The sequence below is a fragment of the Sceloporus occidentalis genome, unplaced genomic scaffold (assembly GCF_023333645.1).
Source record: "Sceloporus occidentalis isolate IW3139 unplaced genomic scaffold, rSceOcc1.0.p SCAF_10, whole genome shotgun sequence".
NCBI lineage: Eukaryota > Metazoa > Chordata > Lepidosauria > Squamata > Phrynosomatidae > Sceloporus > Sceloporus occidentalis.
In genome coordinates this window covers 18945933-18961585 of record NW_028316990.1, presented here as the reverse complement: position 1 = coordinate 18961585, position 15653 = coordinate 18945933, and the positions used below count along the sequence as shown (strand labels likewise).

The 15653-nt window shown below is 43.2% G+C and overlaps 2 protein-coding genes across 6 annotated transcripts; one reads left to right on the top strand and one right to left on the bottom strand.

Moving 5' to 3' along the window:
* Positions 1-284: 284 nt before the first annotated feature.
* Positions 285-11683, bottom strand: DUS2 (dihydrouridine synthase 2). Of its 5 annotated transcripts, none has more exons than XM_089540810.1 (16): positions 11601-11683; positions 10671-10807; positions 10223-10268; positions 9391-9482; positions 8795-8838; positions 8254-8314; positions 7468-7515; positions 6781-6846; positions 5877-5947; positions 5522-5608; positions 5007-5175; positions 4530-4651; positions 3285-3428; positions 2842-2929; positions 1812-1885; positions 285-1135 (listed from the first exon to the last, which is right to left on the bottom strand). In XM_089540810.1, the coding sequence occupies exons 2-16, from the start codon at positions 10794-10796 to the stop codon at positions 907-909; spliced, it is 1467 nt and encodes a 488-aa protein (XP_089396936.1). In that variant the 5' UTR covers positions 10797-10807; positions 11601-11683; the 3' UTR covers positions 285-906. The 5 variants fall into 5 exon arrangements, with proteins under 5 accessions (XP_089396936.1, XP_089396937.1, XP_089396935.1 ...); XM_089540811.1 differs by lacking the exon at positions 11601-11683 and adding an exon at positions 10935-11281; XM_089540809.1 differs by lacking the exon at positions 11601-11683 and having other exon boundaries at positions 10671-11281.
* A 216-nt stretch (positions 11684-11899) lies between these two features.
* Positions 11900-14156, top strand: LOC149306018 (putative ATP-dependent RNA helicase DDX28). Its single transcript, XM_089540400.1, has one exon. It carries the CDS (start codon positions 12056-12058, stop codon positions 13667-13669), a length of 1614 nt encoding a protein of 537 aa, XP_089396526.1. The 5' UTR covers positions 11900-12055; the 3' UTR covers positions 13670-14156.
* Positions 14157-15653: the final 1497 nt, after the last annotated feature.

Sequence of the window (15653 nt, the reverse complement as noted above, 5' to 3'; positions counted from 1 at the left end):
ATGACTCTGGAGACCAGGGTTCGAATCCCTGCTTGGCCAAGGGAACCCACCTTGGGCAAGTCACACTCTCAGCCTCAGAGGAAGGCAATGGCAAACCTCCTCTGAACAAATCTTGCCAAGAAAACCCCATGATAGGGTCACCTTAGGGTTGCCATAAGCTGGAAATGACTGGAAAGCACACAACTTATAAAACACAATGAAAAGATGAATAAACAGAAGTTTCAATTTAGAAGTAGATAGAGCAGTTAATTAAAATTTAGACAAAGCAAGTGAAAATCATAATTTTGAACATACAATGTACTTTTTTATTGTTAGTCAAGAGTATAATGAAAATAATGAGAGGTCTAATGTTTTAAATGTAGTTTTAAAACACACACTGTGTAAAATGTAAGGTTGGAAACCTGTATGGCAACTTCTGCTTTCATCATGATCACTTTCCCTCTTCAGCTACAAATGTGGATTAGCACCATCTGCAACTAAGCATATGGCATTAAACTGACTTTCAATTATCTGTGTGCTATTTGGTTTATCACATCTCTTGCTCGATTGTGTTACTGTTTTCCCCACAAACAGAGAACCAATGGAAACTGGTAAAGTGTTGCTTAAAGAACAGTGAGCGTTTCAGGATGAGCTTTTCTTCTTCCCCATTCAAAATGAAGTTACAGTAAAAAGAGAATTCAATGCCAAGTCCAATAATCTTTTTCTCGATACAATGGAAATGTATGTATTTGTCCCAGTCCAAAGGCACCAAAAGAAAAACAGCAAGAAGCCAAATGTTTGAAACACAATGTGATTCAAAATCCACATTTACCTGCTCCAACTGTCTGCATCCAAAAGAAATAAAGGGCATGTGGAAACTGATTGCTGCATAGTTGTAAAATGTCTGTTTCCACACTCTTGTGGCACTTAGGAAATATTTGGGTTAGGTACTCCTGGAGGAAAGTGAGGTTTCTTATACGCAGCCTCTGTTTCGAGGCTGTTTCCATGGTCTCCATTGTTCAAAAGTTCCTGGTCTTGCCTCTTGCGTTTGTTAACCAAGTGATTTGCCGCCTCACTCCGCTTCCCCTCTGGGAGGCCAAGCGTCCTTAAACAGGCAATAGCTGCTGCTTGTTCTGCTAACTTTTTGGACTTTTCCCTGTAAAGAATCAACACAGAAACTTAAGTGTTCTATTAAATACAGTTTACCAAGTTGTCCGAACTCTAAACTATGTTTCAAGTTAACTAGAGCAATTATAATTTGACTATGGCCTGTTACAGACTGCCAAAATAAAGCTGCTTCGGGTCTCTTTGGAGGAATGCTGTTTTAATGATGCATCGGTCCTAAGAGTTCGGAGGTTGCGCCAAAGCCATACTCCATTCCTAAGCACTGGAGTGCAGCTTTGGTGCAGCTTCCGGATTCTTAGGATGCATGCATCATTTAAACAGCATACCTCCAAAGAGACCCGAAGGAGCTTTATTTTGGCAGTCTGTAACAGGCCTATGGCTTGGTTCAACAAGTCATAAAACTGATGTTAATCTAAAATAGAAGCAGGTCCTTCTGAACCTTAAGAGGAAAAATGGGAGAATACCAACTTGAGGATTGCTAGGACTTGTTCCCAGAAGGTTAAATTATGGTTCAGTACTATATGTGAACCCGTCAAAGCATACAAAGTGTTTTAAAGAGTAGGAAACAAATGAAAATGTTAACTATGATCCTTCTTCTTTGTCTTCCCACTCCATTCCAGATTAAACTGTTACCCAGACATGGGTGACTACAGATGTGATGCCCCTATCTATCCCTCAGACCTATTTGGGGAAACAAAAACGCTTACCATAAGGTTGATCTATACTTTTGTTCTGCTACTGTGACAATAGAGCAGAAGAGTCTATCTCGTGGTCTTTCAATCTAAAAGAGAAAGAGCTCATTTGATGTAGACTTTATAAAATGAAACACAGATGATCCAAAAGATGGTTCTGTTGAAGTACAACATCCCAGAAACTGACGTAGTACTGAGACTCCCAGGTACCAGATGAAAACATCCTATGCTGGAGCAACCACCAGCTCCCTTAAGGCACCCTTCTCACATTAATTCAACATGTGTACTGTAGCCTTTAGTTTAAAATGCCAAATCTGGCTCATCAAGAGCAGTGGCATTTTAAATCAATGCTGAAAGCAAATGCCAGCAATAATACCATTCTATGGCCAGAAGCCAAAGACTCTCACAGCTGGTTCTGCATAGCCAAAGGGACTTGAATTCTTGTTTCTTGAACAGTTGCCCCACAATAACACATGGCACACTTTTGCTGGAAATAAGGAGAATTTCAAAGGCAGTTTGTGATGTGACATGGCTGGGCCTGCTATTGGGGTGTCCCTAATGTATCTCTGGAACATAGCCTAATATTTCACACTGCCCGAAAAACCCACAAAAAACTATGAATGCCAGCCATGAAAGCCTTCGATTTCACATACTACAAACTGTGTGAAATTAAGACAAAGCTCCTTCACAGATGTCTCAATATGTGTTTCTACAGCAAAGGGATAGCCATTCTTTCTCTATGAGGGGACAGTTTTTTACTGGTACAGCCCCTTGCTTTTCACGTGACATATTCCTTCACAGAAGAAGTCTCCATGAGGCAAGACGCTAAGTTGTCTATTTCACGCAAATACTTTAACCAGGATGCATACTACCTGGGATGCTAACTTGTGTGTGAATGTGTGAATCAGCCTAAAACTGCAATCCTAAATACACTTTCATGGGGGTGTGCCCCGCTGAATTCCACAGGGACTATTTCTGAATAGGCATTGCAAGACAGCTCTGTGTCCTTTAAGTGTAGTATTTACTGAAGAACAGAGACACTTACCGTTTCGTAAACTGGTTGAGGGAGCTTTTCTTTCCTGCACCATTCCAAAAGACACATTTTGGGTGTAATCTGTGGGGGATATTCTCGCCTGAGGATTAAAACAAGAATGATGACTATAGAAGACTTTGTTGTGGTGCCTTCAAGTCGTTTCTGACTTATGGTAACCCAGAGGCAAACCTATCACAGGGTTTTCTTTGCAGAATTTGCTCAGATGAGGTTTGCCCTTGCCTTCCCCTGAAGCTGAGAGCGTGGGACTTGACCAAGATCATCCAGTGGGTTTTCATGGTCAAGTAGGCATTCAAACCTTGGCCTTTCAATGTCAGAGTGTCAATGTGTTTAACAAAATATACTTACAATCAAAGGGGAAGAGTTGCCTCCCACCCGCCATGAACAGAAGGCATTTGCTACCAAAAGAAACAACAATAGGAATTTCTTTTGCTTACTTATCAAATCTAACTGCCACTTTAATCACATCTGTGTCTTCTATTTGGTCATCTACATCTTGGTCCGTGGCTTCTAGCGAACTGTTTTTGCCTTCCAAAAGAGCTGTTGTTTCCTCATAGAAATGGCACATCTCAAAGACTTCACTAATATAGAATTGAATAAAAAATTCAAAGACACAAAACATTTAAGTTAACGCTAGTAACATCCTCTCTAACTGAAGACCTGGAAATATAGAAGAAAACAGTGGTTTTAAAGGCAAATCCGTGGATGGCAACTGCGCAATTGGGGCAGTGGATTGTATGTAGTTCTAACCTCAAAGACCTGTTGAGATGGTAACTCTCTATTGCATGCAATACATGAGCTGATCACAGGGAGGCAGCCAAAACCACTTCTAGACTCAGAATAGTCAGACATGCTTATATTAAAAGTTGAGACTGAACTGTCTTTTAATTAGCTGGTAAATTAAAATGGTACTGAAGGATTTCAATGAGAGCCTGCAACGAAACCCCTCAATATCATCTTAACTGACAACATCTCAGACGGAATGCAGGCCAGTGACTCTAATATCACCATTTTTTCCCTATATGATTTTTAACATATTTGCCTGTTGAAGAAGTCAGTGAACTTTCAAAAGCTTGCATGATGTATTAACAGGGTAAGTTAGTCATGACTAAGTGAATACCATTGATTTAAATGGCAACCAAATGTAAATCACTGAGGTCACACTGCTATATCCACTTACCCTGGAATCAGTGAGCTTACTTCTAAGTATATAGACAGGATTGTGCTTTTGTGCCAGATCCAACCCCCCTTGGAACTCAAGTATGGCTTTTAATAATAGAAAAAGGCAACTAAACACACAGTTCTCAAGATGTAAAGAGATCTTGTAGCACCTTTGAGACTAAGCGAAAGAAAGAAGTTGGCAGCATGAGCTTTCGTAGACCTAAATCTACTTCCTCAGATGCATTGGTTCTCAAAAGAAACTCAATTTTTATACAGTACTTTTTATTTGCTGAAAGGAAAGTTTAACTTGCAGTTCACCAAACAAAATCTCTTTTTATCACGCAACACACACATTCAAATGCATGTCTTCCCTTTCCAAACTTTCATAAAACTTTAACTGAAGTTTTAGTGTGCTCATATGTATTGAATATTTAAACTTAAATAAGAAAACATAATGCCTTTGCCCTTTTCTCTGGCACATTACACTGGTGATTTTTATCAAGGGACACATAGACTCTTACCAGATTTCCTGCATGGACTGTGCTGCATGTAGCTTCTTTCCTTGTGCATTTTCTAACTGTTCCCTTAACATCTGGCACAAACAGTACTTTGTGTTGGTGTAGTGGTTATCGTATCTCACTGCCTGATTAAAAATGAGACAAAAAACAGATGTTGCTCACTCTTAGGGAGGATACGCAAAGTTTGCTTCTTTAAATGTGTAGCAACAAGAGAATCAAACACCTATCAGAATTATGTCAGGAGTAGACATAATGCTGCCCATGTGCTATATGTGGCCCTTGAAGCCCACATCAGTCCTCCAAAGCCACCCAACTCCCTTTAAATAAATTGGGGGGGTGGGGAATCAGCACTAGTTTGGGGCAATTTTTGCCCCAAATCATGCAGAGAGCCCTAAACATTTGAAAATGCACGAAAATAACCCCCCAACTCCATACATACAGACTTATTAAAAATCAAGATTCAAACAACCAAATCCATACATATTTAATATATTCCTGCATGACGTCCTTCAAGAGACATGGACCTTCCTTCCTGAAGATAGAGGGGTTCCACATTGCGGCACGGGCAATCATCACCGACGAAGCTCCTGTTGCCTTCCTGAAGGCCTCTATGTCAGAATATTCTTTAATGAAGTCATGAGATCCTCCACTGAAATAAAAATAGCATTGTTCTCATCAGCACTGGTAAAGCAAAACAGTAGCAGCTGCCCTGGTTTAGTCCTTGCCTTTCCACAAGACTAAGAAAGCCTGAGTTGTACAAATGAGAGGATGCAAAAGTAATGAGTAAGACAGCATCCTTCAACTTCCAATTATTTGAAGTGTTTGATCACAGTAGGTTAGTTTAGTTTTCAATAGTGGGTACACTCAGTCTTGGATGATGCGGTGATGACATTTTTCCTACACAAACTCCTCAGATGTCTGTGTCTACTTTGTTTTTCTTTGATTTACTCTCCATTACTAGATACAGATGAAAGAAGCTATCTCATCCCACTTACTTGGCTATTACTGGAATAGAGACTGCTTCAGAGATAGCTTTGATCAAATCGCAGTGGACAGGATGTTGAGGCCTCTCTTCTTTCTTCCTTTGCATGGGAGGGAACAAGAGTAAATAAACAGATCAAAGATTTCCACAGAGAAAATTCATCTTAGCAGACAAAATAGCATGCTAGCCAGGGTCATCAAACGCCAAACTCCTTTGCAAGAGGAAAAGACAGAATTTCTCTATCCATACAGACCAGGCTGAGGGAAGTGTAGTCCACACAAAGCCCTCCAAAGTGCCCTTTGGAAACAATGAAGCTCTCCAGACCTTGGCACTTATGTAGAACTGATGGAGACAAATGACTAGTTTACCTTCCATGAACTGCAATAGCAGCAACTCCAGTACATTCTATCTTCTTGACCAAGCTGATTGTTTCTTCTTTCTTAAAAGGGAAGACAAAATGGGCAAGTTTAATACTTCTGTTCAACATGCATAGCTCTTGCTCTATGATCTGGCCCTAGGCACAATGGCAGTTGGGGACTGGGAAAGGCAGTCAGCCTCAATTTGCATCCGCATGTTGAGTATACTATTTGAAGAGATACATATCTGTGTAATCCAAAGCCATGATATCACTGCTCTCTTGCAGAAGAGGCCTGTAAAGAGGAGAGTCTGCCTACATCCCGATAGTCAGAGCAGAGTGATTAAAATAGTACTGAGACCCCTGGAGATTTGGGTCCCATCTCCAAGCTATCTCATGATGTATATGCAAATATTCCAAAACCCTTCTGGTTTCCAAAAGCATTTTGGTTAAGGGAGACTCAACCTGTATACAATAAAGACAGCCAGGAATTTCCCACAACCTCATATTCCTCTTGAAGCTGTTAATAACAGTTTCCCAAGAGATCAGAGGCAAATGATATTGTGGTTTACTGCTTTAAGCCAACCTTCTCATGTTCACAGAACAGCAGAAACATTCTCACATGTGTTGCCTCTTCTGTCTGTTGCAGTGGCTCGTGTGAATAGATTGTTTGCTTTAACTGTTATTTTAAGAGTTTGAATGACTTCAAATTCCAAAGGTTAACAATATTTATTTTCTATTTCCATTTTTAAAAAATCATAATTGAATTTCATTGCTCTAGACAACCAGGATAACAGTGTGTATTGGCCTGTTTCTGCTCAAATGCAACAGCGGTCAACAATTAGTATTTCCTAGCCAAAGTACTGTACACATTTGTTCTGAGATCAGCTATTTCAAATACCACAATATGTTCGCACCGTTGGCAGGATTCGGATTTTGCAGGTCACTGGCTTACAAATTCCTTTGACAAGAGTAGTCAGAATCTAAAGAAAGAAAGACAAATACTTTTTCAATCTAGTACAATCTAGAAATATTGGACAAGTCTTGCTCAGCCCTCCTTGCCACTTAAGATGAGTGTTGCTCTTTCTACTATTCAGTTTTTCTCTCAGTAAGAAAGAAGGAGTTACTACAGCACTAAAAGGTTTCCTATGGCTTCATCTTATGAATGCTTCACTGTCGGTTCAAATTGCTGGACAATCATCATATGGAAGTCTCCAATATTAAGATTTCTGACAGAAACTGGGGAACATCTCATAAAATCTACTGAAGAAAAATGGGGTCACATCTCAAAATGTTCAGGAGATGGTGGTTTTGTTACTTAAAACCAATGCATTTTGGCCTTGCCTGCTCTAAAGGTTTTCAGGGGTTATGTAGAATCGAAGTTCAAAACGTTCTGGATCAGTTACAACTGCTGTTGTAAAGTATGGCAAACAAACTGTTTACATGAAATCAAAACAGTTATGTACTTTTGATACAATTCAACCTGCAGATTTCAGGACTGTCTTTTTTTACTGTCCATCTGCCCTCCCCAAGCTAATTCTTTGTTAGTCATGTCACAAAACTATAGAAGAACAAAATAAAAACACAAAATAGAAATTACTTACAGATTCTATTTTTTCAGGATCAGACAGCAGTGCCGCTCCCATACCTCCCTAAGAAAATGCACACAAATACATATTCATTATCTGAGCAGCACATAAAGCATCAAAAGCCGCTACTCTATAAACATCTAGCAGAGTAACAAGGGCCCAAAGGAAGTATTAATGCATCCCAAATTGTAGAGGAGAATCATCCTTCCTTCCATGGAACGAATACTACTCTTACTGTACCATCAGCTATTGGTATGAGGTCCAGTTCAAAGAGATGTACAGTCATCTGACTCAGACAGCTTTTTTGCTCAAGGTAATAGAAGTGCTCTAAAGGTTTCTTGTCTCCTTAATAGAAAAGCTAAAAACATAAATTATTTGCTATGTACTACATCTTGTTCTCTCTTCTGGAAAGTTCAAATCAGCTTATACAGAGCACCCATTGTCCAGAACACATATTTAATCTCAGTCAGCCTCAAGATCTGTTTCTTTGATATGTGTCTAAAAAATAAAACAAAGTCCAAAGCTCTTCAAAGCATAACCTCATGTCATGCTTTAAAAAAAAAGTCTCATGTGACATGCCATCAAGATGTTTTGTATTTGGAGGAAGTAAAGAAGAAATGGCAACAATAGAAATGATGTGTATGGAATGAAATGTCAACCAATTCAAGGACGCTATACAACAGGAATTGGCACAGTACAGTCCTCCAGATGATGCCAGACTGCAACTGCAGCTAGTACCATTCCTCACTTTAAAGCCAAATGGATGATCTCTGAAGAAATAAAGGACAAAATTTAACCTACCTTAGTGGAATATTCTTTGGGGCATCCCATGTTGACGTCAATGCCAGCCACATCGTTCTCTCTGAAATAAAGAAAAGCACAAATATGAAGAACACAGGGCCAGAGTGGTGGGCATGTTAAGTTATTCTTTTCAAAGGTTTATTACAATCTTTGAAGCTGATCGAGGGACGCAGTAGAGCCACTATATTCTGCTTTGGTCAGATCTCACCTGGAATACTGGGTCAAGCTCCAGAGAGTAGACCTACAGGGCTTATGGTTGGGGATATTTGAGGATCCAAGCAGTACATAATTCAATAGACAATAAACCACTCTAAGTGTCAGGTGATAAGTAACAGATAAATTCAAGGAATACAACTCTTGCTTGCTAATGTTTTGCTTGACCAACCTACAATGCTGGTATCAGAGGTTATCAGTTTTGCTCCTGATTGTTTTTTATCAATTTACTTGGCAAGGCTGTGCTTACTGCTAAAGGTTATGCTAAGCCAATTTTCAGCAGGCCCCAAAGAAGAAGGAGGAGGAGGAGGTGGCTAGACACACTTACACAAGTCTGGCTACTGCCAAGGCCCTCTCAGCATCTGCTGTCCCCTGAAAACAGCAAGAAGAAAAAGGTGTCAACAAAACGCTCTTATATTTTCTTTTCCAACTTTACCCCTCACTTCTTTAGCCTTTGAGCTACCATGCAGATGGATGAATACAAAGTATAATCTAAATACAAACACAAGAGCACTGATAGAGAGTTACTGTAAATAAATAACTATGGCAAACCTCAACACGAATGGAGAAACATAAGCAAATGGGAAACAGTACCTTGTAGTATCAGAATAACTGTGATCTTAACCAAACATTATTTTTAAAAACTGCTTTCCTTAATTCATTCTCTTACTGCATAAACATTTAAACTTTGCCAAAATAACAAGACTTGCACCAGACAAGCCTTCAAACAGAAGGCAGTACTCCAACATCCGTCCAAGCAGAGATCCTCTGTAAGGTAGGACATATGGCCTCTCTACTTCTACACCAATGAAGCTGCAAGCGGATCTACTAGATCTGGCTTTAGCAGACTCCCTCATACCAATTGTGCCGAGTACAGCTCCTGTTGGCTTGGTAGGAAGTATGTAGTACCTAGCGGCTTCTTACCATCTGAAAGACAACACGGTCTTTTTCCTTTTCACAGGTCCTAAACACAACTCTCTCATTGGGAGCAACGAAGTCCACAGTTCCAAGCACTTCTGCAGGACAGAGAAGTAAAGCAGAAAAACATTAAATTAAACATGTTAACAAGGATAATTTCAATTCTAAGGTTTTATAAAAAAGGATTGCTGACAGCTATTTAAAAAAAAGCATTGGTGTTTTATTTTTCATTTTTTCCAGTTCAATTTGTTGAGCATAGTATTGTTAGATTAATACGATGGTGCTTTTTGGCACAATTAGATTTCACAAAGGATAATTTGAACAATCTATGGTAATTAGTCTTGAATAGCTTGAAATCCCAGTGAATTTCAACTTTCAGGGATAGGAAAGAGACATTACTACATTGGTTTATTTCAATGTACAGGTTTTGTTTTTTATAACAACAACAACAACATTTATTTATGTCTTTCTTTTTTTACAAAAATCATAAGTCACCATAAGTCAGAAATGATTTGAAGGCACACAACAACTGTAGAACACATTAGTTTTAAAGGAATTCAAAAATTTCAACAGCATGGTGAAGATTGGATACAGCAACCTAATCCTAAACATTTAATTGACCTAATTAATTCAATAGACAATTAACCACTCTAAGCGTCAGGTGATATATTGTGGCCAGGATCCAGTGTGGGACATCTGCTGTTGAAACTGCTTCTTTTGGAGTAACTGGGAGCGGAAATCTCTCCGACCCAAAAGCCTGTTCAGGGGGGGCTGAGAAAACCCAACTACTTCACCTGATTTGTTATTCAAACGATTAAATAAGTAAGCAGATACTCGCCATTTACAATCCTCTTGCACTGAAGCATCTTTATGTCAATCAGTTCCTTAAAGAACAAGAATCAAGAGTTAAAACAATTGCGTTGGAGTGAGTCTCAGACCAAAGTGCCATGAGTGGAGAACCTGCGGCCGTCCAGCTGTTGTTGGGTTTCCAGTTATCGTTAATCTCTGGAATTAATTAGTTCCATTAATTAGCCTGGCTAACGATGAGGGTCTAAGGAGTGGGAGCATACCAACATCTCAAAGGCCACAGGTCCTTAACCCTGATCTACATAAAAGAGACCAAATCGTGAACACATTTGTCTCAACCCAGGGATATATGCCACAATATTATACTGACCTAGGATCCCATTGTTGTGGCTCTGTGCCTTCAAACTGAGCAACCCCAACCTTAGTCAGGTTGTTTTCAGCCACCAAAACCAGTTCTGGCGTAAAGGAAAACGTTCTACCTCGCAGTAGACGATGTCAGCCCCGTAATCCAGAGCCAGCAGCCTCATCGGCAGGGTCCCCACCCGCACCATGGGAGCCAGTATGGCCTTGTTTCGGAAGCAGAGCGAAGTCGTGTTCACCGTCATCTGTTTTGCGTCTGGAACGACAACGGAAGAATGAGGGATAAAACGTAATTTGAATCCTTGAACAAAAACCCCTCAATTATTGCAATTCTCGTGATAATGGCAACACAAAGGCCTGGGGTTCAGGCGCAGTGCTAAAACCTGGTTGCGGAGCTCAATGGTGGTTTGTTTCTACGTCCTCCTAAAGCTGCCTGACCCAACTGCTGTCGTCCTCCGCACTTGCGGCTTTGACTTAGGCGGATCTGATTATTTACGGCTTTGATTAATATGTCCTCTCTAGGAATCTCTGAATCTCCTCCAGTGCGACTCTATGGTCAACTTGGGAGGACCTAGAGACTGGTAGAGAGAAGGCTTGTCTAGGCATTTGCAGCTCCTCCTGAGCAAATCTATGGTCAATGTCTGGCAGATGTTGACCATAGAGCTGTGCCAGAGGACCTAGAGATTCCTAGAGAGGCTTGTCTAGGCATTTGTAGCTCCTCCAGCGCTAGTCTATGGCCAATGCTTGGCAGATGTTGACCATAGAGTTGTGCCAGAGGACCCACAGATTCCTAGAGAGGCTTGTCTAGGCATTTGTAGCTCCTCCAGCGCTAGTCTATGGCCAATGCTTGGCAGATGTTGACCATAGAGTTGCCCTGGAGGACCCACAGATTCCTAGAGAGGTGTTCTCTCCAGGACCAGTGTCTTTTATCTGCGATCCTTCCACTTTCACAGAACCATAGAGTTGGAGGAGACCCCAAGGGCCATCCAGCCCAACTTCTTGCCAGGCAGGAACTCAAAACCAAAGCACTTCCGACTGGTGATAAAGACCTCCTTCTCCGCCAAGCCGGGGCTCCACGCTTTGCCTTTTTTAGTTTCAGGCTCTCCTGCGCATGCGCGCTAACCTCGGTGTCGTGACGTCGCCACGCCACGCACGTTTCAACCAATGGGAGAGCGGCAGCGAGAGAGAGCGAAGGAGGCTGAGAAATATAATATAGCGGCGTTTCAGAGGTTTTGGACTTCATCTCCCAGACGCCTCAGCCATGTTGGCCAATAGCCTGGGCTTCTGGGAGATGAAGTCCAAAAGCCCTGACAGGGGCGTTAACGCAAACGGCGCGGGGGAAGATGACGTCAGTAAACGTTTCGCCCAATGGAGGAGAGCCGCAGGAGGCAGGCGGCGCGGGGAAATGACGTCAGCGACCGTTTCGCCCAATGGGGGGAAGCCTCAGGAGGCGCGGGTTTAAAACGTCATCAGGGCGCGCCCCAGCGCCAGTCTCTTCCCCCTCATGGCGCTTTCGGTCTGTGGAGCCCTGGGCCGTTTCCTGAGTCGGAGGCGGCTGTGGGGCGTCCTCCGCTGGAGCTCCGAAGGGCCTGAGGAGGCGGGGAAGGCGGAGGCGGTGGTGCGGATCCCTCACTCCTGGCAGCTGCGCCTGGAGCAAAGAGGGCAGCCTGGGCCTAGCAAAGGAGGCAGAGAAGTCAAAGGGGGGAAGCTACTCCTTCGAAGCCGTCGCAAGGAGCTGAGCCAGGCCGCGCGGCTGACTGTGGGCCGCTGGGAGAGGCCTCGCCTGGTCTCTGACGGCTGGAAGCACCGTCTCTCTCGGGGGGACTACTTCCAGCTGGAACGGACCAGGAAAGAGGCTCCTCAGGAGAAGGACCCTGAGGCCGTCTCTTTCGAGGCTCTGGGCCTGGAGCCTCAGCTGGCCTCACTCTTAGTAGAGGCCTTTGGCATCTCTAGGCCCACTCCGGTCCAAAGGCAGGCCCTCCCTGCCCTCCTCAAAGGCAACAACGCTCTCTGCGCCGCCGAAACCGGAAGCGGAAAGACCCTGGCGTACCTCCTCCCCGTTCTGCAGCGGCTCCTTCGAGACCGACATCTGCCTCGCAGGCTGGGCTCCGTCGCTTTCCCTCGCTCCTTGGTGGTGCTGCCTTCGAGAGAGTTGGCGGCGCAAGTACGCGGCGTCGCTCTCCCCTTATGCGCCCCTCTGGGGTTGGAGGTCAGGGAGATTGGCGGCGGGCGAGGCATCGGCGGCGTACGGCGTAAGATCCGTGGTGTCGCCGTGGACCTTCTTGTGGCCACGCCCGGCGCGCTCTGCAAGGCCCTGCGGAGGAGGATCTTGTCCTTACAGGAGCTGCGGTTCCTGGTTTTGGACGAAGCTGACACCTTGCTGGACCCCACCTTCATAGACTTAGTGGAGGACGCGCTTCGGCAAGCGCCGCTCGCCGCCACTAGGAATGAAGCTGACGACACTTGGGACCCCAAAACGCAATTGGTGGCGGTGGGAGCCACCCTCCCGAAAGGGTTGCGGGAGCTTTTGAGCGAAGTCGCCGACTTGGACGCTTTCAAAACATTGACCGGCTCCAGTTTGCACTACCTTCAGCCTCACGTGGAGCAAAGGTTCGTGCGCCTGAAGGGCGCCGACAAAGTGACAGAGCTCCTGCAACTCATCAAGGACCGCCGGCCCTCGTCCGGAGCGGTCCTGGTTTTCTGCAACAACGCAAGCACCGTCAACTGGCTGGGTTACATTTTGGATGACCATAAGGTGAAACATCTACGCTTACAGGGCCAAATGCAAGCACAGATAAGGTCCGGCATCTTTGACGCTTTCCAGAAAGGCCAGTCCGATATATTGGTCTGCACCGACATCGCGTCCCGGGGGCTGGACACCACCCATGTGGAGCTAGTGGTCAACTATGACTTCCCGCCAACCTTACACGATTACTTGCACCGGGTCGGACGCGTTGGACGCACGGGCAGCAAGTTCCCTGGAACCGCGGTCAGCTTTGTGACCCACCGGTGGGATGTGGACCTTGTCCGGAAAATAGAGACTGCCGCTCGCAAAAGGACTCGGTTGCCTGGGTTGGAACCGGTTGTTTCCAAGGCGGCCTCGCCTAAAGCAAAATAGTTCCGGACTTATTTAAAGGACCTGTGTTTTGTACGTTCTTGCTGAGCAAATGAGCATCACGGCCAATGTTCAGTCAAAGAACCTTGCGATAAATAAAGTCAGAAACATAAATGGCTCTTGATGTGGGATTTTTGAGAAGGGGGGGCTGTATGTATATATACTCTATATACTCATGTATAAGTCTAGAAATTTTAGTCTAAAAATTGACCCCCAAAAACTGAGCTCTTTTGGAGATAGGACTCAGGTCTAAACACAAAATTCATTTATGTTTCATCTTTAGCTGATACACATAGCCTGAAGGCAGTTTTATATATGTAGCTGTACATCCGGAACAAACTCTAGCAGCTGGTGTTACTAATTGTACTGGTTACTTTAGTAAATGGTTTTGAGGTCTGGCTCTGGTCCTGTTAGTTATAGAATTAGGGCTAATAACATTTGGATTGATCCAAGCTGAGCCGTGGAATGTTTTAATGGGGCTTTTTCTGTAATACAAAGACAAAGAAAACAAAATACATTTCTTTCAATCACAGATGAATCAGTGCAGCACTTTGTATGTTTAAAACAACAGCATAACACAGCAATAACAAAGCCATTGGCTTTTCAACAAATGGTTTGGATCATACACCAGTGTAGATTTTGGCACTGGACAAAAGCATGTTTGTACAAGAACACTAAGCAACCATGTGGCTTGCAGGCAGCCTGCACCTTCAGGCAGAAAAGCAGATCCTCACGTCAGTCAAACCACTTTAAAGTGCTTTAGTCCTCCATCCTTGCTACATGTAAAGCATGAATGTAATGCCAATCCTACACCTTCATGCACTTTTATCTTTGCTACTTTTGTGTTCTCTTTCTAGTTATCACAAAAAACACCTGCAACAAAATGCTGCAGCATGGAATGCTTATTTAGGATTTTCCATTTCCCTCCCACAAGTTCAACAGTCAATATGCTGAGACCTCATTCAGCTGTGAAGTTGAAGGCTTTCACAGCCAGCATCCATAGTTTTCTGAGCATTTTTCAGGCTATGTGGCTGCATTCTGGAAGAATGTTTTCCTGGCGTTTTGCCTGCATTTGTGGCTGGCATCCCCGGAAGATGTCAACCACAGATGCAGGCGAAACGTCAGGAAGAAATTCTTCCAGAACGTGGATGCATAACCCGAAAAACCAACAGGAAACCTTATTTAGCTGTTTGCAGGAAGGTGTCTTGCTCCTTCCACACCTTATGATAACCTGTTAAAATGTTTTCTTCATTGCATGGGTGTCCACCAAGCCTGATGATTCCTTCCTCTTCTTCTGGCTTCATAAGTAACAATATGAACAGAATATCAAAAATAGAGGGAATTATTCTCTGCATACGCACACGTGCACTTTTACCCACACTTAATCAATATAAGCAACAAGACAAAGACAAAAATATGGAACTAGCCCTGGTTGTTACAGATATGTTTGAAAGTGGGGCTTTGTTTGGCAGTGGTTGCTAAAATATCCGATACTGAAGAAGCCACTGAAATAGATACCTGGAATGTGAGCGTGTAGATTTGTTGCCCTGTGTAGTTCCTTCCCAGGACCACCCAAACTAGAATTGGACAGATCAGTTAAAATGCAGAATAAATTATACAGAATAAGAGAAATTGTGCACACATGAATAATTCAACTGAGTCTTGGTGCAGCTCTTGGTACAACCTTGTTGTTGTTATTTGGGGCAAAATTCAGTCCCCAAAAATTCAGCCAGTAATATGAGGCAATTAAGGACACCATTCACAAGTAGCAAAGAGCATGTTTGTGGGGATGAAGGTCAGTCTTTAGTGCTGTTAATCCACAACAGCAAATTTGAGAGACATTCTTTTGCCTGCACCTCCATTGCCTCTATCTCCACTTCTCCGTCTCTGCAAAGCAGATGCATTTGATACATGGGGATATCTTTCCACGAGTCATAAAACATCGTGGTTAGAAGTAAACACAGGTACATTGTGGCCTGTTGCAAAC

What these genes read in the sequence shown, in the direction of transcription:
- LOC149306018 (XM_089540400.1), top strand. Translation starts at nt 12,056, where the DNA reads ATGGCGCTTTCGGTCTGTGGAGCCCTGGGCCGTTTCCTGAGTCGGAGG.
- DUS2 (XM_089540810.1), bottom strand. Translation starts at nt 10,796, where the DNA reads ATGACGGTGAACACGACTTCGCTCTGCTTCCGAAACAAGGCCATACTG. An exon ending in GTGCAAGAGGATTGTAAATG is followed by an intron (nt 9,483 to 10,222) that starts GCGAGTATCTGC and finishes TCTGTCCTGCAG; the next exon opens with AAGTGCTTGGAACTGTGGAC. An exon ending in AAATCCGAATCCTGCCAACG is followed by an intron (nt 5,948 to 6,780) that starts GTGCGAACATAT and finishes TTCCCTTTTAAG; the next exon opens with AAAGAAGAAACAATCAGCTT.